Source organism: Chelonia mydas, chromosome 1, assembly GCF_015237465.2.
Source record: "Chelonia mydas isolate rCheMyd1 chromosome 1, rCheMyd1.pri.v2, whole genome shotgun sequence".
Lineage (NCBI taxonomy): Eukaryota > Metazoa > Chordata > Testudines > Cheloniidae > Chelonia > Chelonia mydas.
This window is the reverse complement of record NC_057849.1, coordinates 323,506,971-323,533,947: the sequence shown is the minus strand read 5'-3', so window position 1 is coordinate 323,533,947 and position 26,977 is coordinate 323,506,971. Positions and strand designations below refer to the sequence as shown.

The window sequence follows — 26,977 nt, the reverse complement described above, 5'->3', positions numbered from 1 at the left end:
CCTTGATACATTCTCTCATTAGCAGCAGTCACCACAAGCGAATTGGGAGTTGGATGTGAGTAGAAACACTTAAATCCTTGAACGGGGACATAGTAACATTTGTCAGTACATTTCAGTGTAGCAGGCACAGACACTGGTGTATGCCACAGGGACCTTGCCAGCTCCAAGACAACTTCATATATAGGGAAGGCTGCTCTTCCCGGGGCTGAAATCTGCAGAATGTCCAGCAATCCATGGGTCAGACAAACTCAGTGTGGATACCCTATGCTGCAGACATCCTCCTTAGAAAGTCCTGATAAGCCTTAAAGTCTTCCAGAACCAGGAAGGATGAGTCTGCGGCTGGGGAATCATCTGGTGAAGAGGATGACAGAGGTGGAGGAGCAAGAACCTCCTTCTGAGGCAAAAGTTGTTCCTCTTGCTGTACTGGAAATTCAGCAGGGGCAATATGGGTTGGGCCTCCCATCTAGGCCGGGCAGGAGATGAAGCAACCAGACAATTCAGTGATCTTGGCCTAGAACGAGCAGTTGACTGGGATCTTGAAGAATGTGAGACAATCCACGGATCACAAGAAGGCTAATTTGGAAATGAGTAGGGTTCCAGAGGCCAATGAGCCAAGAACTCCTATCCTCCAGTCACTCTCATTATCAATAATGCTCCTTCATAGAAGATCTAAAAGATTTGCAACACCAGATCCTGGAAGAAGATGGGGAAGAAGCAACTGATCCTGACCTCAAGTATGAAGAGTCCCCTGAATAGCTGCCAGTGATGAAGGGGCCAAACCTGCTAGGGCTACCAAACACTCTGCTCTGACTAAAGTCCAGTGCTGCATCGAGATCTCAGCCAGAACTGTAGCCACTGCCATCATATACTGGGAACTCGAAGCTGCAATAACATTCGTTACCAGGAAGCCCATCGTTACCAGAGTCACAGCTGGTACCGAGGAAGAGGTTGGCGCTGGATCAGGAATTGATCCCAGGTTAGCAAAGTCTTGGGCATTGAAAATGGTATTGGTACTGAAAAAGGATGTTTCAGTGCTGAATAACGAGACTGGGTTCACCTTTCTGGCAGATCTCAGTGAAGTAACTGAAACAGAGGAGAGTCCAGGACCAAAAGGGAGAGTAAATCAGATGCTTTCTGCTAAGCCAGTGGGTTCAAGACTGTCAGTGTAAAAAGTAACGTCAGTACTGAATTCAGTGGCTCTTCAGCGGATGGTGCTGGAGTCGACGGTATAGTGCCAATCTGATCTTGCCTTGGTACTGGAAAGTTAGTCTCCTTTTTAAGCCCTTTCCGAACATCCTGACTGTTTGGCAAACCTGGGCATTTGTCGTGTTTGGGCATAGTCCAATAGTTTCACCTCTGGTTCTGAGCCAAAAGTACTCACACACACTTGCACCCTCACACTTTGCTTTGCTGTCCAGATCGCAGCCCATACCCATTCCTTTTCCTCCCTGCCCCATCTCTGCTACTTGGCTCAATTGGGGGCGTGGCAAACATTCAGAGGAAGCTTGGGCCAGCCCCATGCGTCCTGTTTTAGGTTTAGGGAAATACGGTCACCCTACAGAAAGTGGATAGACAACCCGGCTCTATCTAAGGCATTGAGAGAAACATGGTGATGTTCCACCTTCCTCCTAGAAGAGAAGGGAGAGTCTCTCTGAGCTCTGGAATGGCTCCAATTAGTTTTATGAATCCTCTTCCTTGGGAACCAGAGGAAGGGAACAGTCTGAATCTGGCAGCCTATCTGGGGTCAGCATCAGCTCCAAAGACTGATGGACCTGGCAATCTGCAGAGAGCCCCAGGGCTCAATCCAGCCTCATGGCAGTTCCAGGAGGTGCTGTATTAAATGTAAGCCCCTGAGTCCTTTTCTTAAAGGAGCAGAAAATGGAGCACTTTTCTTTAATGTGTCCCTCTCTTAGACATAACGAACACCACGTGTGGAGGTCATTATTGGGGATAGCCACCCCACACAAAGGACTGTACTTAAACCCTAGTGAGGGCATATCCATATTACACTATAAAGAGAACTAATTTCTAAACTAAGTACTAACTACAAAGGTACTACTTACTAACTTTACAGACAGTCTCACTGTTGTCATCAGAAACCGTGAGGTAAAATCTGTACAGGAAGTTTGGACCCAAGCTGCAAGCAGTGAGAAGGAATGAATCATAGAATCATAGAATATCAGCGTTGGAAGGGACCTCAGGAGGTCATCTAGTCCAACCCCCTGCTCAAAGCAGGACCAACGCCAACTAAATCATCCCAGCCAAGGCTTTGTCAAGCCTGACCTTAAAAACTTCTAAGGAATGCAGGGGAGTCAGGGCAGCACCGCACTTACACAGACCAGCATGGCCCTTATATAGCCAGGGGAGGGGCTGTGAGAGCCAGAGGGCACAAGTGCCACCCTGATGGGTACTACTCAGCAATGTTCTCCAGCTTCAGCCCACACACACCTGAGTGGAATACAAACACTGCAAACACTCAAAGAAGAACATTCCAAAACTTTAATCTTTAGGCTGAAATTTCTCAGACTTGCTTGCAGCCAGAAACTGCTGGAGAAATTTTTTGGAGAAATTATGAGCAACCATTTTGGAGTATGAGGGGAAGAACAACAACATCTTTGTTACAAAAACATTTTGTGACTTTTTAATACATGTTATTTATCAAAATCATTTTGATTATTAATAAATAAGGAAATTTATTCTGGAATGTAAAATTGAAAAGAGAAAGATTCCCCTTGGAGAGGTATTAGAATATAGGCTATGTCCTTGCTCATATCCCATTATTTTCAGAAGACTGTACAGTCTATGTCTTTGGGTTGAGATATGTCTGAAACTTGCTTGTTCCTAGACAGATCAAAAATGCTTATATCCTTTTTAATGAAAACACTAGACACAAGAATGTTAGGCTATAGCTTATGTTTCCATTAAGTGTAGTTATGACCTGTGTATCAAGGCAATAAAAGGGTAGCATAGACATAATACTGGATCCCATCTCCCATGGATGGAAGGCAGGAGTAACAGAAAAGAAGGGATTTACATTTTTAAAGTACAGCAGATGTACTTTGGAAATACCGCAGACAGGAAATTGCTTGAAAATGTGAGTATCAGGTACTTCCTTGCTACTATCATAGTACGTTTTAAGTCTTGTAAAAGGGGGAAAAAACAATTTCCCAAAAGTAACATACACTGTAACTGAATGGAAAGTGTATTAAACATTAGTAAACTTGATGGTCTTCTATTAAATGAAAATAAGTGAATACATTCAAATTTTCCTTTGACATTAACAATATTTTTTGATGTTCCCAGTTTGGTGCCTGATCCTGCAAACCTTTATTCCTGCGCTAGGTTCCACTGCAGTCGGTGGCTCTATGGGGAAGGGTAAACTCTATGGGCCTGATCCAATGTCCACTGAAGTCAATGGAAAGACTCCTATTGACTTAACTGAGCATTGGATTAGGCCCCATGAGAAAGCTAGGGCTTGCAGGATCAGGCTCACAAAAACACAATAGGTACAGGGAATAGAAATTTCTCCTATCTGCTTTTTAGAATCAAAACTGTAGTAAACCATCAGGAAATCTCAATTATTTCAGTTAAGTTTTTAATCACAAAATTATCTGGAGCTAGGTTCTGTCATTCTGTCTCAGGCTAACTAGAACTTCAAAAGTAATCCTATTGATTTCAGTGGACCCAACTGCACCGTCCTTATTCATGTTAGTGAATACTTACTCATGCAGGTGGTCCCAACTGGACTACTCTTGTAAGTGCTCCATACTGTGACCAAGAGTAATACAGTTGGGCCTCAGGTGAGTGAGAGCAACAGTCTAAAATCTACTGAGCAAATTAAGATAAGTTCCATAGGAATGGTGCCACAATATCATTATGAAATGTAACAAAGCAAGCAAAGGTATCATATCAGCTTCTTGCATTCATAAATTCCATGTCCTCTTAATGGGAACAGGCTTGGGTTTTGTTCATCACGAATCTTGGGCCCTGATTCAGCAAGATACTTAAGCAAGGGTGAAACTGTAAGCATGTGTGGAATCAGGGCCCTATTCATGAGTTTACTTGCTGAGTTTTCTAACAAATTAAGTATTGTTTCCCTACATACAATACACATACATTTGCTAAGAATAATACTGCTGCTTGAATATTTGCAATGATTATTTTTTGTTATATTTCCATTGGCACTCTTCTTTTGTTTTGACTAACTGGCCTAACATCTGGAAAGAAAAGCTGAGAAAGAAGCTTAGCCGCTTCAAGCACTACAAGGCAATGATTCTAAAACTGTCACAGGCATGGGACAGAGTGGAAATGAATTTGCTATGAGCACTACAATATTCATTACAGTTGGTCCAATGGGGATCCTGAAATATTCTTCTATATAAAATGTGTCTTTTGTAAAATCTAATTCCAAGAGTCAACAAATTTATCCATACAAGCAACAGGTCAAGTGTCCTCTTTATCCAGAATGGCAATTTTTTTCTCTTAAAATTATGCTTCTATATCTATATTTAGGCAATGGAAGCTGTTGGGTGTAGCCAGTTTTGAAAACCAGGCAAATCCCTAAATATGGCAGTTGGTGTTTGAATTTAGGCTCCTATTTATGAAATCTCAGCCCAGTAATCCAATCAAAACATTTTGAGAGATTGCATATGATTTTTAACAACTATATAAAATGTATTATGTATGTATGCAGTGGAGCAATTCTAACCTCCATCATTAGGACAGCTAATGGCTCAGGCCCCAAATTTAAAACAAAATTCTCTTCTGCAGTGCAAAAGCATGTTGCATATTCGGCATGTTTCAAACCTACTGAACTCCCTCTGACAGAATACTTGAAAAATATGCAATAGAGATCCGCTGTACAGAGTGCAGAAAAGAATTTGGCCTTCATGGTTTCTACTTGTTAGCACCATTTAATGGTGTTGGATCCACTGGGCTTGAAACCTGATGACCTTTACTACAGTATTCAAAACTAACTTCTGCACAGTACTTACAAAGTCTAAATTAAAAGTGTAAATATATATCTTCTTTGAACTTCATTTATATTATTATAAAAAGTGCATAAAAGAAGTTTATATTAATCCCTCTTTCATCAAAAACTCAAAGCACACACAAATTAAACAAAAGATTGTTAGATGACTTTTCATATCATGTCTCAAGATGTAAGCATATGATGTATACTGTGGGTACAGTATATAGCACAGAGAATGACAGTGTAATGGCCACTGTTAGCAGTTAGTTCAGAAATTACTATAATGATGAATGACAAGATGGGTGAGATAATATATTTTATTAGCCCAATTTTTGTTGGTGAGAGAGACAAACTTTCAAGTTTGAACTCTGAAGAGTAGTGCTTTAACGTGGCTGTGTAGTTGCGGCACCAGCGCTGAGAGAGAGCTCTCTCAGCACTGTAAAAACACCCACCCCCACAAGGGGAGTAGCTACCAGCGCTGGGAGCATGGCTGCACTGCCACTTTACAGCACTGAAACTTGCATCACTCAGGGGGGTGTTTTTTCACACCCCTGAGTGAGAAAGTTTCAGCGCTGTAAAGTGGCAATGTAGACAAGGCCTGATTACATTTTCCAGACCTAAAGAAGGTCTGTATAAGCTGAAAAGCTTGTGTCTCATCAACAGAAGTTGGTCTAATAAAAGTTATTACATCGCCCACCTTGTCTCTCTAATATTCTGAGACCAATGCAGTTACAATAACACTGTATACGACAATGATGAATGGTAAATTTCAGGGATAACTTACCTGTCTTGTGGGAGGAGGGAAAACTGAATGTCTGAAAAAAACATGTCTGAATGCTGTTGTGTCAGCAACAGAGTTTGGATGATTGCCTGCAGCATGGGGCTCTGCTGCACGTAAATGAGAATAAGAAGCAACATACAGTATCTTAACTGGCTAACTGTGGTCAAAAAACAGGAGAAAATCCAAAGAAAATTCTTACACTTACATTCTTGGCCACTGTCAGAGGACAGGATACTAGGCTTGATGGACCTTTGTCTAACCCTGTATGGTCGTTCTTACGTTCTATTATAAAACTTTACAGTTTACAGTTCCAAGAATTCCAAATCTCACATAAAATATACTAAAAAAATACCAACAGTGATTAAATTATATTTTAAATTAAATTAAAATCCCTTATTTCTCCCCCATTTGTGTTATCTGGGTTAGTCTTTTCTTTTCTAGGCCTCCATCAAGGATAAGGAGTTTTTAATTGCTTTTGAACAAATACTGCTTTAGAGCCAAACACTGATTTTCTTGCTCACAGGTTTGCATAAGCAGGGTCTGAGTCAACACTGAAGAGCATATCTCCTATATTAAAACACACAGTAAGGAGTCCAGGGGAAAGAAATTGCTGCAGAGGTTTCTCTCGCAGTTTCTTCCCGACTTCTCTTTCAGGAGAGCAGGGTTTGGACTCCTATTGAAGAAGCAAATGACCTGGCTCCTAGCACTGTGGATCTTGGAGGATCAGCCAAGAGCCATGAACATCTGTGTCGAAGACCCACGTATCTAACTTCGCTCCAAGGCCCTCTACGGTTGTTTCCTGCTCCCAGCAACTTGACATCTTTGAAGCTACCTTGCCAGAGCTTCTTTCATTAGCAGCTATACCTTGGAGCACAATGTAAGGGGGGCCTCTCTATTATAGCTGTTACAAATTTTTGTATCTAAATGTGTTTTCAATGGAAAATGCAGTGTTCACACATTCAAAATTTCCTTTGGCAAATTTTGATTCTGTCTAATTTTTCAATTTTCCCTCAAGCTTAATCAACCTGAGTCAAAACATTTCCATTTGCCAAACCGTACTGAAACATTTTGTTTTGGATCAGTTCAACATAAATCTGTATGAGTTTGAGCTGCAGCCAAGCCTCATGGGAGTTGTATGTAGTTTGAGTGTCTCATGTCTCCATTCTCCTTCATAGGCTGGGTTCCCTGACTGGACTACATCTCCCATGATGCACCACAGCTTCCTCCACTGGTTGAACAACCATTAGTGCAGCATAGGAGTCATCTGATCATGTGTGTCTTGGGGAACACACTATGCCTGGGAAGCCTGGCAACTTAAGACAAAACATTTTAAATCAGTTCAATAATCAAAAATGAAATATTTTGATTTGGGAATATCAAAACTTTTCATTTCAATATGCAATGTCAAAATGAAATGTTCAAAATTTAAATTTTTTTGGCAACTTTCCATTCCATAAAACATTTCAACATTTCAAATTTTTGTCTTGATTCAGGATGAAAAGAATTTTTACAATATTAGAATTTTCCACAGGATGAACATTTTGATTTGCAGCCAGCTTAATTCTCCCTGGAAAAGGGCTACAGAATGAGAAATTCAACCCTGGTCTGTATTACCTTTACAGCAGAATTCCCTCCAGACCCTGGGCAATGTGTATATCCCTCGTCCAGCTCCTGGCCTTCCCCTGGATGCTCCAGGGTCTGAATCAAAGAGGGATGGGTGCTGAAGGGAGAAGGTCACTGCACAGCCCCTTAATAAGGCAGTTTGGGGGCAGGGCCACTGAGTTCACAATTATGTGGATCCAATGTCCCAGAAATCCTGCATGGCAGCTGCAGAGAGGCACGGCATGGAACAATGAATGTCAAGGGTCTGAATTTCAACTCCTTGGCTTGCCTGCAAGTCAGGGGGTTGAATTCCAAACCCCCACAGAGATCCCTTCACAAAGCCCAATTACTACACTGCCCTTTCTTAAACTAAAACACTACTGCGGTTATGAAACTGTTTTTGAAATGTATCAAATTCATCAGTACAAAATAGTCTGCAAAGCTTTACGGAATATTTTAAAGATATGGTAACTTCACTACTTAATATTTGTGTGATTTTTTTAAATGGGGGTGTGGGTTACAAAGGAAAAATATCTAGGTAAGAAACATATTGATTTTCTTTTATGGGGTTTTTACCATATCTGAGACAGTGGTTCCAGAAATATCAATAGACATCAATGAGGTCATGTTTCCCAGTGCCTCAATCCCAGCATCAGTCACACTTTCACAGTAACGAATATTCAGGTAGGTCAGATTATGGCACCTAAATTAAAACACAGAAATGTGAGCTTTCCACTTCTTTATGGAAATGTTTTATGTTATGTACATTTTTTGTAATACCTTTGGCTGGGATTTTCAAGGTAGCCTAAGAAATCAGGCACCCAGCTCCCATTCAGTTTCAGTAAGATTTGGGGCATGACTTGCTGAAAAATACAAAATTATATATGAGCTACAAAAATTAGAAACCAACAAATACTACAACCAAAATATGAAGAACAAACAGCAATCAAACACTACCCAAAATCAGAAACTTGGACTGCAATTTATCTACTTACACTTGCTTACACGTCCAAGTAAGAAATAGGACCTAATTCTGAAACACTTACTGCCAGGAATAGTGTTCAGTACTGTAAGTAGCTATTTTGTCCAATGGGGCTACTCACAATTCTAAACATTTACACAGAGAGTATGTTTGAAGATGAAATCTAATTATAGAACACACTGCCAATTTGGGGCACCTGCCCTGTTTTTGACAGTCTGCCCTGAGGTAGGCATTCAAGGTTATGAGCTACTCCAGCCAGTGGCAATAAGATCATGTAATCAAGACATAAGATTATGTAATAATAGCCTCAAAATATCCAAACGCTACAGAATATTTACTGTTCTACATAGTGTAGGTTTTTAATAAAAACATTGATCCAATGCAAAGGTTAAACTACCGACAATATCTGTTTCAAAACATATATTCTTAAATAACACTGTAGCCAAGTTTTCCTTATATTTGAACATCAAAACTACATGTCAGTTCTTTTGGGCCTAGCTCATCCTGATTCTACACTATGGATGAAATCTACTATTTCATGCATGTTTTTTTCTGGAAAAATAATTCTGTACATTTTAAACACATTAAATGAGAATAATCCAATAATTCTCTTTTTGAATAAACTAATTTGTGCTAGACCCCCTCTTTGCTTGGTAGGTGCATTACAAGAGAGAAAAGTATTAAGAGCTTCTTCTTCGTATACAGTCAGCAGATAGGAACCCTTCTAGTGCTCAAAAGAGCAGTAGGGGTACACCCAGCTAGTGCCCCAGCCCACACTCCATGGCCTCAAAGGAGTCTTATCTGACAGCTAAAAGACACAGGCATCCCCCAGTCTGCTAACATGCATGCTACTGTTAGCAGCAAACACTGGCAAATCATGAATGTTGCTCCTGCTCAGAGGAGTAACTAACAGTGGCCTGCATTATGCCATCTTGTCCTGCAACTGCAAGATGACTTTTTGGTAGATATACAGCAGGCACTCCTCCAGTCCCCCTCCTGGTGTTCCTATAACTTGATGTGGAAGGGGTTTGCCATGCAGCTCTCATTAGTTTGTGCAACCATGGTTATGCATATTTATTGAGTTAAGAAAAATTAAAGACAGCTCTGCCACCTGGCAACAAGCTTTTAAGCAGTTTTACTTTGCTGAACTTCACTTTCCAGTTTTTTGAATGAGTAGAGATGAACTCTCAGTCATAGTGATCATTTTCATAGATTTTGAAGGCCAGAAGGTACCAATAGATTAGTCTGACCCCTGTAAAAACACAAGCTACAGAATTTCACCCAGTTACCCTTGTGTTGAGCCCTATAACTTGCCAAATTAAATTTTCTAAAAAACAATATTTTAAGAGAATAATTGCTAATTACCACCAGATTAATACTGGTGTCACAATAATACAGTACCTTTGGGCTATTTTCATGAGAGAGGCATCAGTGACATGGATACAGTTAGCGAAGTTCAGTTCTCTTAGCTTTGTCCCTGAAGAGCCTTCTAAAAATGGACGTAAACCTGCATCACTGATTCTAAAATATAAATACAAAAACATATTCAGACACACACACACTTTCATAATCTACATGATTCAATATATAATTTGCATCTGATGACTGGCATTACAGATGAACAGTGACTGAAACTGGTAGTTGCCCAACATCATTTATTTTAGCCGAATTTGAATAAGTAGCCAGAAGAAGAATTTGACAGTTTGGCTTATGAAAAAGAAGCCCTCTAATGGCACAGGTACAATGGTAGAATGTATGAGTGGATACTACATTACCTATACCAGCAAAATAGTCCTCCAGCAACAGTCCCACAGTGCCACTATTCCAGCAACAATGACCGCTCTAAACAATGACCGCCCAGGCATCAAACAGACTGGAAAGCTGACCCTCTTCCCCTCTTCCCTTTGGAAGACCCAAGCAAATTTTTGAAGTGCCTCCCTTCCGGTTCGCCCCCATTGGCAAGCACACCTTTGTGACCACATAGTTATGGTTCCCCACAAAACTCCAGCTAAACTTCAAGCTGCTGCCTGGTTCAGGAAAGAAGTCCTGGATTTCCTCAGCCTTTGAAGAGAAGGAACAGTGCAGAAGCTCCAGTCCCCCTGGGCAGTGGCCCCAGCTTGGGCTGCAGCCACATGCTGCCTGCCATCCTGGTGCTCTGGGACTGTGGGAGAGGCTGTGGCTGTGCACCGCCTGCCCTCCCAGCATTCCAGGGCTGGGGGCAGGGTGTGTGGCCATGCACCGCCTGCCCTTCTGGTGCTCCGGAATTGGGGGGGGGCTAAGGCTGCGCTGCCAGCGCTCTAGGGCTTGGGGGGCTAGCCTGGGGCGGGGACCGGTGGTTGCAGTGGGGGGTCTCTGGCGGGGGGGGAATACAGAAGGGGTGTGGCCTCAGGTGGAAGGGGCGGGGCTGGGAGCTAGCCTCCCCCAGTCAATGGTTCATGTGCCACCCATGGTGGAGGGGAAGGAAATGCATCTGTTGCACCGAGAGTCAAGGGAGACCAATAAAAAATCTAGGGCTAGCCCCTACATCTACCACTTCTATGCAGAGCCAGATGCCATACTTGATGGGGACACCACCACCATCACCCCAGAAATTACAATGGACACCTCACAAGACCTGAAGGAAAGAACCCCAACAGTGACCAGTGATGGAGAGCTTGTTGAGGAGGGTGCATGTGAAGAATGCAGACAATGTGGAGAGCCAGGAGTATAAACCAAATCTAACCCAGATGAGCCTGGAGGAAAAATTTACTACTACCACTTGTTTCATGGCTTAAAAAATAAATTGTTCACGTCTCGCAAAAATCCTTCCTACGCACACTCAAAATAGCATCCAAAAGTGCATGGGGAGGAACCAAAGGAATTGCATTTCAAAAAAGCTGGTTTATTTTAACAACATGCACTGGCAGTCATATGCAAAAAGAGAGCAATGTCAATAAAAGCATTGCAAGCAGAAAAAGAAAAACACTGATCCTGAAATCTGAGCATTCAAATAAAAACACATAGAAAATTTCAAATAATTCTTGCAAGCAATCCAGGAACTGCTCATTCAGACTACCTGATTTGCTATGGCTAACAGTATACAGTAAACATGTATTTTAAACATCAAAACATGCAGAGCTTTGGTTTTCCAATCCAAGAGTCTAAGCCCAAAACAAATTATTTGCATGCTGTAATTGGATCCGGAGGTAGAAAGAGTTTGTTTTTGGCTCTGTGGATCTTGGCCTTTAATTGACCTGCATGGCTAAGGAGCAGTAACCACTCTCCTCCTCTTTTGGAGTGTTGTGTTGATCTTGCCACAGATCTCCCTGTTATCATCTGGCACAACCTTGATATAGTTTTAAAGCAGTTATTTTTTAAGTTTTGCCTTGAGATTTCTTGGAAGGGTTGCTTTTGTTCTTCCCTGGTATAGGAAACTTTCCCATGCCACTCTTCAATGAATTCTGGCAGCACCATCACTGTGAAGAGGCTAGCAGCATAAGGGCCCAATGGCTTTCTGCTGCCTTGAGCAGTTGCCTTCTCTTGGCCTTTGACTACTTCATGAGTGATATTTTCAGCGAGAATCACCATTGCCTGTAATAAATGTTGCAATATTTACTGCACTATATCTATATTTATTACCAAGACGATCACCCTCTCACTGCTATAGGCTGTGAAAAGTGCCCACATTATATTAATCATACTGGGAGCTGCTGAATTGTCCTAATACAAGCAGCCTGGAAAGTCTGACCCTGTTCATATTTTTATGAATTTTTAGGGGAACTTTTGAGGGGATTTTCTCATTTATCTTTTTCTGCAGGCCAAGCCTTTAATTCTAACAATGTCTGTCTGTCTTGTTGTTTATCAGTGACCTTACCTAAGGTATCCCTGAGAGGCACCCACACACACACCTGTTGAAAAGACTAACTTTGATCAAAAGGAAAAAAAAAACAGTCACTGGAGGACATGTTCTCAGATCTCTTCAGGACCTCCAGGTTCAAGATCCACAAAACAAGGGAGTTTAGAGAAATCACTTGCTGGAGGAGAGGCAGAAGGACTAGGAGGTGCATAGTGAAGTCCACCAAGACATCATGCAGCTCCTGGGACAGCATATTCAGATAAAAAGCTCCCAAAAACTTTCACTCCAGCAGCCATTGCAATGCTTGGACAACTGTAGGGTTCCAGGACCTGGCCCATAGGACCCCGCAGTCTCCCAGCATAGTGTGTCACACTATCCCTTCCACTCAACCCCAGTGAGTGAACCTACTCTGATAGGTGATTCATACAGGAAAACTCAGCACCTTTTTTTTAAATGGTTTTAAATGGGGTTTTGTTGAAGTGTTATTGTTTATAACCGTTCAGTAAAGTTTGGTTTGTGAAAATCAAGATTTATTTTGTCTTATAAGACATCCATGTGACCCGCAAACCAATATCCTCTCTCCAGATTCAAACAGTATATTAACAATTCATTTCTAATTATTCAGATACAAGCAAACTACAATTTAATTACAAAGTGATACAAATAAACACAAAGCAAAATACTGGCTTACTACAGAACACCATCTAAAATGTGCTCTTAAAGCCTCCTTCAACTTTCCAGCACTTTGGTGTGCTCTTGTAATTGCCCCTGGGTTTGGATGTTCAAAATCAGACAGATTTTCCAGTTCCCCTCCTCCATCTTGTTTGTAATGTTTCTCCATTTGCCTCACAAATATGATGTGTCACACATTGCAGCAATAATAGGAATATTTGGCTCACTGAGATCCAGTGTAGTTATGAGACAATTCCACCATCCTTTCCATCTACCAGATGCACATTCAACAATCATCTTGCACCCAGCTCAGAGGATAGCTATATCTTTTCTTACTGTTGTCCATGAGCCCAACGAGTGGCTTCATAAGCCAGGAAAGCAAAGGGTAGATTGGGACCCCCAAGAATCACAGTTGGGATTGCAGTCTTGCCACTGTGAAGGTGCTGGTCCAGGAAAAATCTCTGTGAATGCAGCTTGTCATCAAAGTTGTGTGTTCGTGAAAATGCAAGTATCATGCACCTTGCCAGACAGCCCAATGTTAATGTCAGTGAAGCATCCCCAGGGATCCACCAGTGTTTGCATAACCTGGAAAAGTATTCCTTTCTGTTTATATATTCGGAAGCAAGACAGAATCAGGATATGTCTCTCATAGTGCAGCCTGGGAAGCCCACAGCACTCAGTCCATCTATTATTTCATGCACATTGCGCAGAGTCACAATCCTGCGTAGCAGGACACGTTTAATGGTATTCCACACCTGGATGACAACAGCCCCTACTGCAGACTTCCCAACATGGAATTGATTGTCTATAAATGGATAGCAATCCAGTACTGCTAGCTTCCACAGCATGATTGCCACCTGTTTCCCCACTGTCAAAGCAGCTCTCATTTTGGTGTCTCTGTGCAGGAGGACTGGGATAAGATCTGCACACAATTCCAAAAATGTGGCCTTCTGCATTACACACTTACACTGGTACCCCAGATTTGCATCATGATGTGATCCCACAATTCAATGCTCATTTCACGGGCCCAGAAGCACTCCTCCACCATGTGCAACTGCTGAATGTCTGCAGTACCTGGCGATTTTCGTTCCCTGTCTGCAGCATCCACTCCTGCTCAAATTTCTCATTTTCACTGCTGCATGCCTGGCCACTGTAGTAGCTCTGGCGTGCTGCAAATACAGAAGAATCAGGCCCAGCTGCCCTATTCCTACAACAGACACAAGAACTCCAGCATTCTGTTCACCATTTATGCCTCTGCCAGTGAGATGGCAGAGAGATCGAAAACCGGTGCAAATAATTGTGGGAATTTTAAAAAATACAGCACAAAAATATAAGATCATGGGATGGAGACTGGAGTAGAGCAAATTGTGGGAACTTGAATCTAAGCTCCCATACGCTTTCTTGACAGGAATGCTGACATCCCACAATGCACTTTCTAAATGTCCCACAAGGCAATGTGCCAGATCATGCAGTGCACACTGGGAAACCTACCCATAGCAATGTGTGTCTTGCCAGTACAACTTCTCACAGTGTAGACAGGAAGCACCAGCAAAGTGCGCACACAGCGCAGCAACATTACAATGTCAACAGCCCTATGTAGGTAAAAATGTTACTGGTAAATCCTTCTAGTGTAGACATGGCCTAAATGTTAAAGCAGAAAATTCAGGCAGCTGTCTCCACTATCATAATGTCATGCCACTACAGTAGCACATCTCAACACAACATAAATTACATTTACATGTATTGTTATCACATTGTGATGCAGCATCAACAAGCCCAAAAGTGATTTAATTGCTTGTGAATCATCATCACCATCATCATCATGTTCCCATTGTTTAGGGCCGTGATGAAGCTCTTCCACTCCTGTCTGTTTCTGGCAAGTCTTTCAATGGTTCCCCAGCTGTGCCCCAGGTTTTTCAGCTCAACTTCCAGAGTTCTTTGCCATGTTGTTTTCAGATGGCTTTGTTTTCGCTTGCCTTCAGATGTCCATCTTATTGATATTCTGGTGATGGAATCAGTTTCCATCTGAAACACAAGGCCAATCCATCTCCAACGCCTCCTGGCAATGATGGTGCTCAGATCCTCTTGGCTGCCCCGTGTCAATAGATCTTGGTTTGAGATTGTTCTGGGCCAAAAGATACGGAGAATTTTTCTGAAATGAAGACAGTTTGGACATGCCATACTTTCTCATTCCCCAGCATTCTGCACTATAAAATAGTGTTGAAAGTACGCAACTCTGATAGATCTTGAGTTTGGTTTTGGTGTTGTATTTTGATGATTTCCAGACTGTATTTAACCTCCTAAAGGTGTTCCTGGTTTTACTAATTCTGTTCCGGATATCCTGGCTTATTCCACCATCCTGGCTGATGGTGCTGCCCAAGTATGTGAACATTTCTACATTGGTGAAAACATGATCCTCTATCTGTACTGGTGATGAGACAATATTAAAGGTAATGATATCTGTCTTATTGTGGTTGATTTTGTCCTCTGGTGTCCGTACCTTGTCGTGGCAGGACAGCTTGCATGCTCTAACGATCCCCAGAGTCTGTGTCGGCGCGGGCTTTTTGCTCCTGGCAGGTTCAACCATGCTGGACTGGTCTGTGGGGGAGGGGCCAGACAAAACAGACACTCTGGTCCTCCAGCTTGGGGATTAGGCACAGGGCTAACAACCCTATCCCGTACAAAATAAAATATGTTACGAAAACAGCAGCGGAGAAATCTACCATTACTGTGTGTGATGGCCTTCAGGAGTCAATGACCTATATGATTGTCAGTGGTGAAAGCCAAAAGGAAGCCAGTGGCATGAAGACTGACGTGCTCAACACTAAGACAAAAACCAAACTCATTTTTTGGAACATATGGACAATGTACGAAACAGGGAAGCTAGCTCAGGTCACAGCAGAGACGAGATGCTCCAGCTTACACATCCTGGGTGTCAACGAGAGCAGATGGACAGGATCAGGAACATTAACAACAGCCTTGGGAGAAACTTTACTGTATTCTGGACGGGATGATGGACAACACCATGAGAGTGTTGCCATCCTTTTGCATGTGAATGTAGCCCCCTTAAATTAGGATGACCCTAGAAATCTCAAGATAAGTAGCAATCCAATTGCATGGCACTATTTAATGGGCCACTACCAAGATTTAAATAATTTTTTGCACTCATCCCTCCTGACACATCCACTACACCACAAAACCTAGAATGGGGACAGTTTTAGGGTTCTTTTGTGCTGTTCTGGAGCATGGGCCAGGATCTGGTCCATTATCTATTTGTTATTTGGCTTTGTTTCTAATAACGTAATACAAATTTAAATTTGAAAACAGATTTTACATCAAATCTATATTTCTGCAGTAACACAACTTGCTGCTTTTATGCTGATAACTGTGAAAAAGAAGGTAATTTTGTTAATGTCCTAGTACTTCCTAGTCCGAATACATTATCTCCATCTTCAAGAAGCTAATAAAACAAGCTTAATCTCTAATTTCCCTGTCCCACTGTACATTCTATTCTGTTTCATACTATCCTCACTATGGCCTGAATCCAGCAAAGTACTTAAGTACATGCCTGGGACTACTCATGTGCTTAGAGTTACATGCGTGCTTAAGTGCTTTGCTAGATATGGGTACTAATCAATATTTATATCCAATGTATTTTTCAAAACGTGCTACAGAAAAAAACCCTATTTTTATTTGGTACATATTTGGTATATTTGGAACAAAAATGTACCAAATATGAAATATTTTAAAAAACAAATTAATACTATATTTATTAGCACAGTCAGAGCATTTAAATCTGAAAGCAATTCACCTTAAGAGGAATATAAATGATTTAACTAAAATAAATAGATCACAGAAAACTGGATGTAATTTATTACCTTACACAGTCTGCTAAATTCAATACAAGAATATACTTCAACGGAGAAATTGTCTTAAGACTGACATCTGTAATCTTCTGGCAATCAGCCATATAAATGTGCTTAATTTGTGGGCAGGATCTGCTCATCAACTGGAAACTTAAATCAGTAATCCGATTATTCCCTGTTGAATTACATGAAGGTATAAATCACATATTAGCCATGCATTAAGGACTCGATCCAAATCCCCACTGAAATTAATTGAAACGCTCCTACTGATTTCAAATGAGCCAGATCAGACTCTAAAAGCATAAATTAATAATTCTACTGAAATACTGTAAAGTCACTGACCTTCAATTCTGACCTTGACAAGTTTACATTCAGCAAGGGCTTTAAAAGCTACATCAGAAAGATGTGGAGAGTCCAGAAAAACAACAGACATAATCTGTTGGCATTTTTCAACTAAAGCCTTTGAAAAGAAAACAAAAAAGGATGATTAAACAGAACATCCACATTTGTGGTATGTCACATAGCCAAAAGCTAACTAATATTTTGTTCACTGATCTAATAACAACCATTGTGTTTTCTGTAGCTCACGAAAGCTTATGCTCAAATAAATTGGTTAGTCTCTAAGGTGCCACAAGTACTCCTTTTCTTTTTGCGAATACAGACTAACACAGCTGTTACTCTGAAACCAATGGTACAGATATTCAACTTAAAATCTTGTATTTTTTTATTATAATTTAAAACATAAGGGGGAAAAAATCAGAGACCCGAGGGATGCTGGGAGGGCGGGGGGTCAGAAACACAAGAGTATACATCTAGTATAAAATTAGATTTGCAGAAGCTTGAATTTTTTTTTACCGTATCTGTGGCCCTATTGTACCTTCGATTTTAATGCAGAACTCTTCATTGAAGTCAACAGGAAGTTCTCTGCAAAAAATCAGCAGCACAATATTGGCCTGATATTCTATACTAATGGCCAGCTAAACTTTGATTTAATACAAAATAAAGCCAAATAGGTCTTATTTATAAGATAGGAGATTACGCTTTGATTGTGCCAATGCACAGGTGGGAAAAGATGGAACAACTGTTGAAAGTTTCTGAGAGTAATCAAGTGTTAAAAGGACTTGTAAATCTGGTCTGGAATAAAATTGATCTAATTTGTTTGGTGATTTTTAAAAATATATATTCTTGTAAAAAGTGTTTAAAGGGTAAAATTCTCCTATTAGACTGCATGTGCGCAACTCCCTTTGAAGTCAATGTGAAAGGTACACACGTATTCAATGTCAGAAATTTCCCCTAAATGCAAGGTTGTTTTCAATTTCTTACTTGAATACATTTGTCTGTAAGAGTTGGCATATCGTTGATTACCAAGTGCTTAATCCCACTGCAGCTGTTAGCAATATATCTGAAGCCATCAACAGAGATCTAATTAAAAAAAAAAAGAAATCAGATTTTATAAAGCATTTACAGGAAACTCAACAAAGAAAAAACAGTTACTAACCTTTCTGTAACTGTTGTTCTTCAAGATGTGTTGCACATGTCCATTCCAACGTAGGTGTATGCGCGCCCCAAGCACACTTGCTGGAATTTTTTCCCTAGTCAGTGATTCCCAAACTTGTTCCGTCGCTTGTGCAGGGAAAGCCCCTGGCGGGCCGGGCCAGTTTGTTTACCTGCCGCGTCTGCAGGTTCGGCCAACTGTGGCTCCCACTGGCCGCAGTTCGCTGCTCCAGGCCAATGGGAGCTGCTGGAAGCGGCAGCCAGTATGTCCCTCCACCCGCACCGCTTCCAGCAGCTCCCTTTGGCCTGGAGCAGCGAACTGCGGCCGAACCTGCAGACGCGGCAGGTAAACAAACCAGCCCGGCCCACCAGGGGCTTTCCCTGCACAAGCGGCGGAACAAGTCTGGGAACCACTGCCCTAGTGGTATCCATCGGGTCAGCTCCGACACCCTCTGGTGCTGCACTCATAGGGCCCTGCCAACCCCATTCCCCTTCAGTTTCTTCTTACTGATTGACTCAAAGAAGAGGGGATAGAGGGTGGGTTTTGGCATGGACATGTGCAACACATCTCAAAGAACAACAGTTAAAGAATGGTTATTAACTGTTTTTGTTCTTCGAGTGGTTGCACATGTCCATTCCAATGTAGGTGACTCACAAGCAGTTGTACAGGAGGTGGGCTTGGAGTTCATACAGGCTGGCTATAAGACTGCGTGGCTGAAATTGGCATCATCTCTAGCTTGCTGGGTGATGGCATAGTGCAGGGATAGCAAAACGTACTGACCTTCCAAGCCGCATATGACAATCTTCAGAAGTTCGAGAGCTGGGCGCACCTTCCAGGGCTTGGGGCTTCTGCCCTGCGGCAGGGTGGTGGGGGTAGGGGCTTCAGCTGGCGCCTCCCCTGGGGCTGAAGCCCTGGAGACCCAGCAGGCACCTCTGTGGGGCTGAATCCCCTAGACCAGGAGATGGCAAACTTTTTGGCCCTAGGGCCACATCTGGGTGGGGAAACTGTATGCAGGGCCATGAATGTAGGGCTGGGGCAGGAGGCTGGGGTGCGGGAGGGAGTACGGGGTGTAGGAGGGGGTGCAGTGTGCAGGAAGGGGCTCAGGGCAAGGGGCTGAGGTGCAGGAAGGGTGTGTGGTGTGGCAGGGGGCTCAGGGCAGGGGGTTGGGGTGCGGGGTGCAGCAGGGGGTCGGGGTGCGAGCTCCAGCCTGGCACCACTTACCTCGAGTGGCTCCAGGGTGGCAACAGCACGCAGCAGAGCTAAGGCAGGCTCCCTGCCTGCCCTGGCCCCATGCCGCTCCCGGAAGTGGCCAGCATGTCCGGCAGTGGCTCCTAGGGGTGGGTGGGTTGCCACTTGCCTAAGGGTACCACTCCCATGCGCTGCCCTTGCCTGAGGATACCACCCCCGAAGCTCCCATTGGCCACGGTTCCCCATTCCCAGCCAATGGGCGCTGCGGGGGGCAGTGCCTGCAGGTGAAGGCAGTGCATGGAGCCCTCTGCCCCTCCCTCCCCCAGGGGCCGCAGGGACGTGTTGCAATCCTGTGGGCCGAACTGAAAAACCTGACTGGCTGGATCCGGCCTGCGGGCCGTAGTTTGCCCTCCCCTGCCTTAGACCCCCATCCCTGCTGGACAGAAGCCCCTTGCCCCACCATCTTGCCGCAGGGCAGAAGCCCTGAGTTCCCCCTCCTCCCCTGTCACAATCTGGTAGGTGGAGAATGGGGAGACCTGGGGAGCTACACGAGCCACACTTTAACTGTAAAAGAGCCGCATTTGGCTTGCGAGCTGCTGTTTGGCCATCCCTGGCATAGTTCATTGAGAATGTGTGCACTGATGACCAGGTCACTGCTCTGCAGATGTCCTGAATAGGGACTTGCACTAGGAAAGCAGCCAAGGAGGCCTGCAATCTTGTGGAATGAGCAGCCAGGTTAGCTGGGGGAAGGACACCTGCAAGTTCATAACACGCCTGAATGCATGAAGTAATCCAGGATGAAATTCTCTGGGTGAAGATGGGAAGGCCCTTCATTCTCTCTGCTATCGCTATGACCAGCTGAGTTGATCTGCAGAATGGTTTGGCCCTTTGTACATAGAAAGCTAGAGCCTGTGTAACAAAGAGTGTAGGCACTGTTCCTCTCTGTTTGTATGTGATTTAGGGTAGAATACAAGCAGGAAGATTGGCACCCGCCCCCAAGGTCCCTGGTTGTGGTGGCCACCAATGAAAGAGATCAACAAGGTCAAGTGGGATCCATGCCCAAGGCGAAAGATCCAAAGAAATTGGACCTTTTCGGCAGAAAGGCCTACTCCATGGCGGGTGTGGGGCGGGACGACGACACTACAGCTCCATATAGCGAACCTGCAAGCCTTGCTAGGCCGCTATGATTTTAGTATGTGGGAGTCCATGCTAAAATGTAAGGACTTTCTCCTCCAGGAGTCTAGACATGAATTCTCTTCTTTAGTTGAGAAAGGGAAAACAGTGGCAAGGGCCTCCCTACAGGCAGCTCTGGATGCCGCTGATTCCATGGCCAGACCAATGGCCACAGCTGGTAACCATGCACAGGAGCTCGTGGTTGCAATCCTCGGGATTTCCTCATGAGGTGCAACCAATCTTCCAAGTCCTCCCCTTTGAAGGGTCCTTGCTCTTTTCAGAGAAAACAGATGCTAGACTCCATGGCTTTAAAGACTCTATGACAACTTTAAAATCTCCGGGTTTGTATACCCCTGCAGTATCCAGAAAACACTAGAGGTCCCAACAGATTGGCTGCTACTTTGCCCAGCCAGCCAGGCAAGATCAACAGAGGAGGAAGATCGGGGGTTCAGGTGTAGCCTCCTCTGCCAACCTCCTCAACAGAACCAAACTGATCCCAGACACTCGGGGAGCTCAAAGCACTCATTTTGACGAGATGCATGAGGTCTACCTTACAATCCCCTCAACACCAGATCCTGCTACTCCCTTGTTTTCCAGCTGACATTCCCGCTTCCTCAATGCCTGGACCCACATTACCTCAGATCATTGGGTTGTAAGTACAGTAGAAGTACAGTAAATACACCATCCAATTTTTGTCTACCCCAACTTCCCACCTGCTCTGTATGCTTCGCTGTAGGAGAGAGGGAGGCAGGGGTTTGCCACAGTGCCCTGGCTGGGTCAATAATGGTCTCATTGAGTGGTAAAGCCACCCTAGAGGGAACCGCTGCTGACAAAATATCTAGGAATCTATGAGTTGTCTCCTTGACAACCTCTGCCTGTATACCCAAGTTCAAAGCCACCCACTTTAACAAGTCCCAGTAGTCCTTGTGGTCAGGCTATGACTGGCTGAGGAGCTTCTGCCACTTCCTCTGTATCAGCAGAGACCTGCAGGACTTATTCCAGAGGCTCAGTACCGGGTTCGGTACCAGAGTCTGGGTCAATGGTCTCTCGACACGGTACTGGGGGTGCTACTTTCCAAGGCCACAGAGTATGGTCACCTTGAGAGGGTGCCATGGGCCAGCAGAAACCCCCATTGGTTCCAAAATGGCAACTGCATAGGCGCCGGTCCCCATGGACCTGGTGACCAAGCATTCAGCAGCTCCCCTGTATTTGGGGTCACAGTAGTATAGGAATGGCCTGTGGAACAGTGCAGGCAACTATGATGACAGGAAGAGTAAGACCCCATTTTGGACTCTGATGAAGAAGATGACCTGCGACGGGGAAACCAAGGCAGTGCCGTTCCCCTCAGTGCTGGTTCTTGGCATATGGAGAAGATTATGCAGATGCTGCCAAAGGGGGTTTTCATCTTGAGGGCGGTTGCGGTGCCAGGCAAAGTCCTGGAGATGGCTCTCTGCCACTCAGCGGTACCAGCGGTGCCGAGTCTTGAATCTCCGGGGACACAGGTACTGGTAGGGAAAGTAGATCCCTGGCCACTGTAAATGTCTCCAGAGTCAACAGTACTGCAAACTGACCTGTATGCTGTCTGCCCGAAAAAGATGCCTTCTGTGCTGGCATCAGTGGAACTTGAGGAGGTACCGACGCTGAAGGCAGCTGTTGTTGCAGTCCCAGGGAGGAAGAGTGGCTCAATGCAGGCTCTATCATGGTCCCCATGCCTACTTGTCTTTGGCACTGGAGATTAACTCTTCTGCTGCTGCTTTCTATGTTTCCTCTTTGGCACCGGAGATGAAGATCAGTGCCAGGAATCACGACCGTTATGAGGAGGGCTCCGCACCGAAGCTGAGGTGCTTGGTGCCGAGTCCAAGAAACACAGTTCTGAAGTGGGACTTAGGGCTGCCTCCATGAAAAGGACCTTCAATCTTGCTCTCCGGTCCTTCTTGGTACGGGGTTTGAAGATCTTGCAAATCTGGCAGCAGTCTTTCCTGTGAGATTCCCCTAAGCACTTGAGACAACTCGAGTGCAAGTGACTTAATGGCATCGACTTGCCACAGAAAGTGCAAGGCTTGATGCCCGACGACTGAGGCATGCCCTGGCTCTGGGAAGGCAAACAACCTTGCTAACGAAGAGCGGAGGCGTCCAAAACTATCTATTAAAACTATTCAACTATTTGAACTAACTACTAACTACCAAACTACAGTAACTATTTACACTAAAGAAATAGAAAAAGCCATTAGGAGGAATTGCCTGAGCAATGAAAGGAGTTCCAGCCTCTGTCCTGGGCAGTAAGAAGGAAATGAAGGGGAACGGGTTCGGCAGGGCCCTTTATACCAGTGCTATGAATGCACAGCACCAGACAGTGCTGGAGCCGACCTGACAGATATCACTAGAGTAGAAAATTCCAGCGTCTGTGCTTGGGGCATGCAAAACCCTATACTGGAATGGACATGTGCAAGCACTCAAAGAAGAACAGTACGGTAAGAGCTAGAGGTATGTTCCAATATTGCAGAATTGCTTGTACCTCCATACTGAGTGAACTATAAAACATATCAATTCGAACTACTAAACAAGTAAGGAACATGTATATAGTATTAGTGTAACACATTACTTATAACTGTAAAGGCTTGAGATGCTTGACTTGGCACTTTAAAGAACTAAACAGTGGTTCATCTAGCACAGGGGTGGGCAAACTTTTTGGCCCAAGGGCCACATCTGGGTATGGAAATTGTATGGCGGGCAATGATCGCTCATGAAATTGGGGTGCGGGGTGCAGGAGGGGGTGAGGGCTCTGGGGGGCCAGAAATTAGGAGTTCAGAGTGTGGGAAGGGGCGCCGATCTAGGGCAGGGGGCTGGGGTGCGGGGTGAGAGTTGCAGCTGGGGGTATGGGCTCTGGGGTGGGGCTGGGGGTGCAGGAGGGTGCTCTGGGCTGGGACCAAGGGGCTCAGAGGGCAGGCGGGGGATCAGGGCTACGGCAGGGGATTGGGGTGCAGGAGGGGGTCAGGGGTGCAGGCTCCAGGCGGTGCTTCCCTCAAGCAGCTCCCCAAAGCAGCAGCATGTCCCTCCTCTGGCTCCTACGTGCAGGGACAGCCAGGGGGCTCCACACGCTGCCCCATCCGCAGGTGCTGCCCCTGCTGCTCCCATTGGCCGTGGTTCCTGGCCAATGGGAGCTGCGGGGGTGGCGCTTGGGGCAGGGGCAGTGTGCAGAGCCCCTGGCTGCCCCTACACATAGGAGCCAGAGGTGGAACATAGAATCATAGAATATCAGGGTTGAAAGAGACCTCAGGAGGTCATCTAGTCCAACCCCCTGCTCAAAGCAGGACCAAACCCCAACTAAATCATCCCAGCCAGGGCTTTGTCAAGCCTGACCTTAAAAACTTCTAAGGAAGGAGATTCCACCACCTCCCTAGGTAACCCATTCCAGTGCTTCACCAACCTCCTAGTGAAAAAGTTTCTCTTAATATCCAACCTAAACCTCCCCCACTGCAACTTGAGACCATTACTCCTTGTTCTGTCATCTGCTACTAATGAGAACAGTCTAGATCCATCCTCTTTGGAACCCCCTTTCAGGTAGTTGAAAGCAGCTATCAAATCTCCCCTCATTCTTCTCTTTTGCAGACTAAATAATCCCAGTTCCCTCAGCATCTCCTCATAAGTCATGTGCTCCAGCCCCCTAATCATTTTTGTTGCCCTTCACTGGACTCTTTCCAATTTTTCCACATCCTTCTTGTAGTGTGGGGCCCAAAACTGGACATAGTACTCCAGATGAGGCCTCACCAATGCTGAATAGAGGGGAATGATCACATCCCTCGATCTGCTGGCAATGCTCCTATTTATACAGCCCAAAATGCTGTTAGCCTTCTTGGCAACAAGGGCACACTGTTGACTCATATCCAGCTTCTCATCCACTGTAACCCCTAGGTCCTTTTCTGCAGAACTGCTGCCTAGCCACTTGGTCCCTAGTCTGTAGCAGTGCATGGGATTCTTCCATCCTAAGTGCAGGGCTCTGCACTGTCCTTGTTGAACCTCATCAGATTTCTTTTGGCCCGATCCTCTAATTTGTCTAGGTCCCTCTGTATCCTATCCCTACCCTGTAGCATATCTACCACTCCTCCCAGTTTAGTGTCATCTGCAAACTTGCTGAGGGTGCAACCCACACCATCCTCCGATCATTAATGAAGATATTGAACAAAACCGGCCCCAGGACCAACCCTTGGGGCACTCCGCTTGATACGGCTGCCAACTAGACATGGAGCCATTGATCACTACCCACTGAGCCTGATGATGACATGCCGCTGCTTCCAGGAGCCGTGCCGAGCCACGGCACGGAGCGGGGCAAGCCCCGGACTCCGCTCCCTAGCAGGAGCTTGAGGGCTGGATTAAAACATCTGAAGGGCTGGATGTGGCCCCCGGGCCGTAGTTTGCTCACCCCTGATCTAGCTCTTCAGCGGAGGGGTATTTCAAAATCTAAATCCTGGTATGAATTTTACAGCCTTCTCTTATCTCTACAGTGGACCTAACCCAAGCCCTGAGATGCTTGGAATCCAGTTCAGAATTTTATGGCTCAAGCCCATTTTTAAAATAAATATTTTTGAACAACATAAACCATAGTATAATAAACATGTTTTCAGTTTCTTCTGAATTTAAGTGCTGTCTTCTGAGAACTCGTTCATCTAATAATATAAATTAGAGAACTTCAAAAGAATTTGTAGTAGTGATGACAATAATACCTAGGTCTTATATAGTGCCTTACATCAGTAGATCTCAAAGTGCTTCACATTCTTTTTAATATATTAATCCTCACAACACCCCTGAGGCAGGGCAGTGCTATTATCACCATTTTCACACATGGCGAACTCAGGCACAGAGAGGCTAAGTGACTTGCCCAAAATCACACAGGAAGCCAGTGGTGGAGCAGGGAATTGAACTGTACTTTATTAGTTCATGTAATTTCCAATGATGCTGGTTTTTCAGCCTGATGAGATTCTATCAAGGTAAAGTTAAAGTCATACATAATGATAAATCATGCCTTCCATGGGTACATCTACACAGCAAAGAAAAACCTGTGAGGAGATCGACCTCTCACTCATGATTCCGTAAGAGCAATGAAGAGTCTGGGTGATTTCCTAAAGAGTTTTGTTCTCTGAAGAAAGAACACCAATGCTCAATGCACATCCAATGAATGGAGTCTCTGTTCCTTCACGGTGCTCTGAGGCTTAAGAAAAAACACAGGTAAGCTTATGGACTGATTTATGTGGAAATAGGAATGTACAATGGGGAAAAATTTAGGGTGGATATATAAAAAAATCTGATCCTTATGGAATACAGTTTAAGGTGGGTCAGAATGATGCATTGTGCCTCAAAGTAGCACCCTGTAACCCCCATATTCATCATTTGTATATGGTTGTGATATTTCATACAAAGCATGTCTTGTAAGGTACCACATGAAAGGTCGTGATTTGCTGAAACTCATTGTTCTGTCAAAATATGTATGTCATTATTGTGTATGAAGTTATGAGCTTTTGCCATGTGACTGTTATTGAAATATGTTGTGATTCTGGGCGATGCCCACTCTCCAGTGGCAACAAAGGTGGTGACCCACACCCTGGTGGGCGTTAAATGACCACTGACCAGCAGGGGAATTGTAAATGAGATTTACAATTCAATAAGAGAGAGTTGAGCAAGCACCACACAAGGGGAATTGCTCAACTCTGTGATTCAGCAAGGTCCACCAGGACATGTCTGGGACAATATTTTTTCAGGCACATGGACTGAGGGTTTAATATAAGGGACAGTGGCACCATAAGAGCACCTCTCTCCTCCCACACCTACTCTGAAGGCAACAAGAACTAGGGAGATTGGTCCCAGGCTGAGAAGGAAATTCAGCCTGTGTATTAAGAACTGTAACCTGCCTGTAACATCCAGTAGGGTGAGAAAAGCTGTTTGATTCAAATCTTGCTTAGTCTGAAAGTTGAGGATTTAGAATGTGTGTTTAGTTTTTATTTTCTTAGGTAACTATCTCTGACCTTTATGTTTACTGCTTATAATCACTTAAAATCTATCTTTCTGTAGTTAATAAACTTATTTTAATGTTTTATCCTTACCAATGAATTTGCCTAAAGTGCTTGGAAAATCTACTCAGATTACAAAGACTGATGCATGTCCACTATCCTTTGACGAAGTGGCAAACTAATTAATGAGCTTGCATTGTTCAAGAGAAGGTCTTGAGCAGCGTAAGACAGTACATTTCTAGGATGACAGGCTGTGGACTACAGAGATTTGCTGGTGTTTCCCTGTGTATGGTTCATGAATGTCTTAAAGAGCATTCATGCCACTTAGCATTTTGTTGACATAGGCTGATTGCTGCTAAATGAACCCAAGAGAGAAATACCTGATGATTTCAAGGTAAGTGAACAGTTT

The 26,977-nt window shown here is 44.1% G+C and overlaps 1 protein-coding gene across 3 annotated transcripts in view; it reads right to left on the bottom strand.

Annotated features, from left to right (window-relative positions):
* Window positions 1-26,977, bottom strand: part of FBXL13 (F-box and leucine rich repeat protein 13) — a 177,235-nt gene that overhangs the window by 38,091 nt on the left and 112,167 nt on the right. For 2 of the 3 annotated variants that reach the window (XM_037889206.2, XM_043552013.1), the window contains 5 exons: window positions 18,034-18,132; window positions 17,053-17,170; window positions 16,723-16,885; window positions 9,739-9,858; window positions 7,932-8,058 (listed from right to left, as the gene is read on the bottom strand). In XM_037889206.2, the coding sequence (XP_037745134.1) occupies window positions 7,932-8,058; window positions 9,739-9,858; window positions 16,723-16,885; window positions 17,053-17,170; window positions 18,034-18,132 (627 nt within the window). The remainder of the gene's footprint in view (window positions 1-7,931; window positions 8,059-9,738; window positions 9,859-16,722; window positions 16,886-17,052; window positions 17,171-18,033; window positions 18,133-26,977) is intronic. The other variant, XM_043552008.1, reaches the window with a different exon arrangement.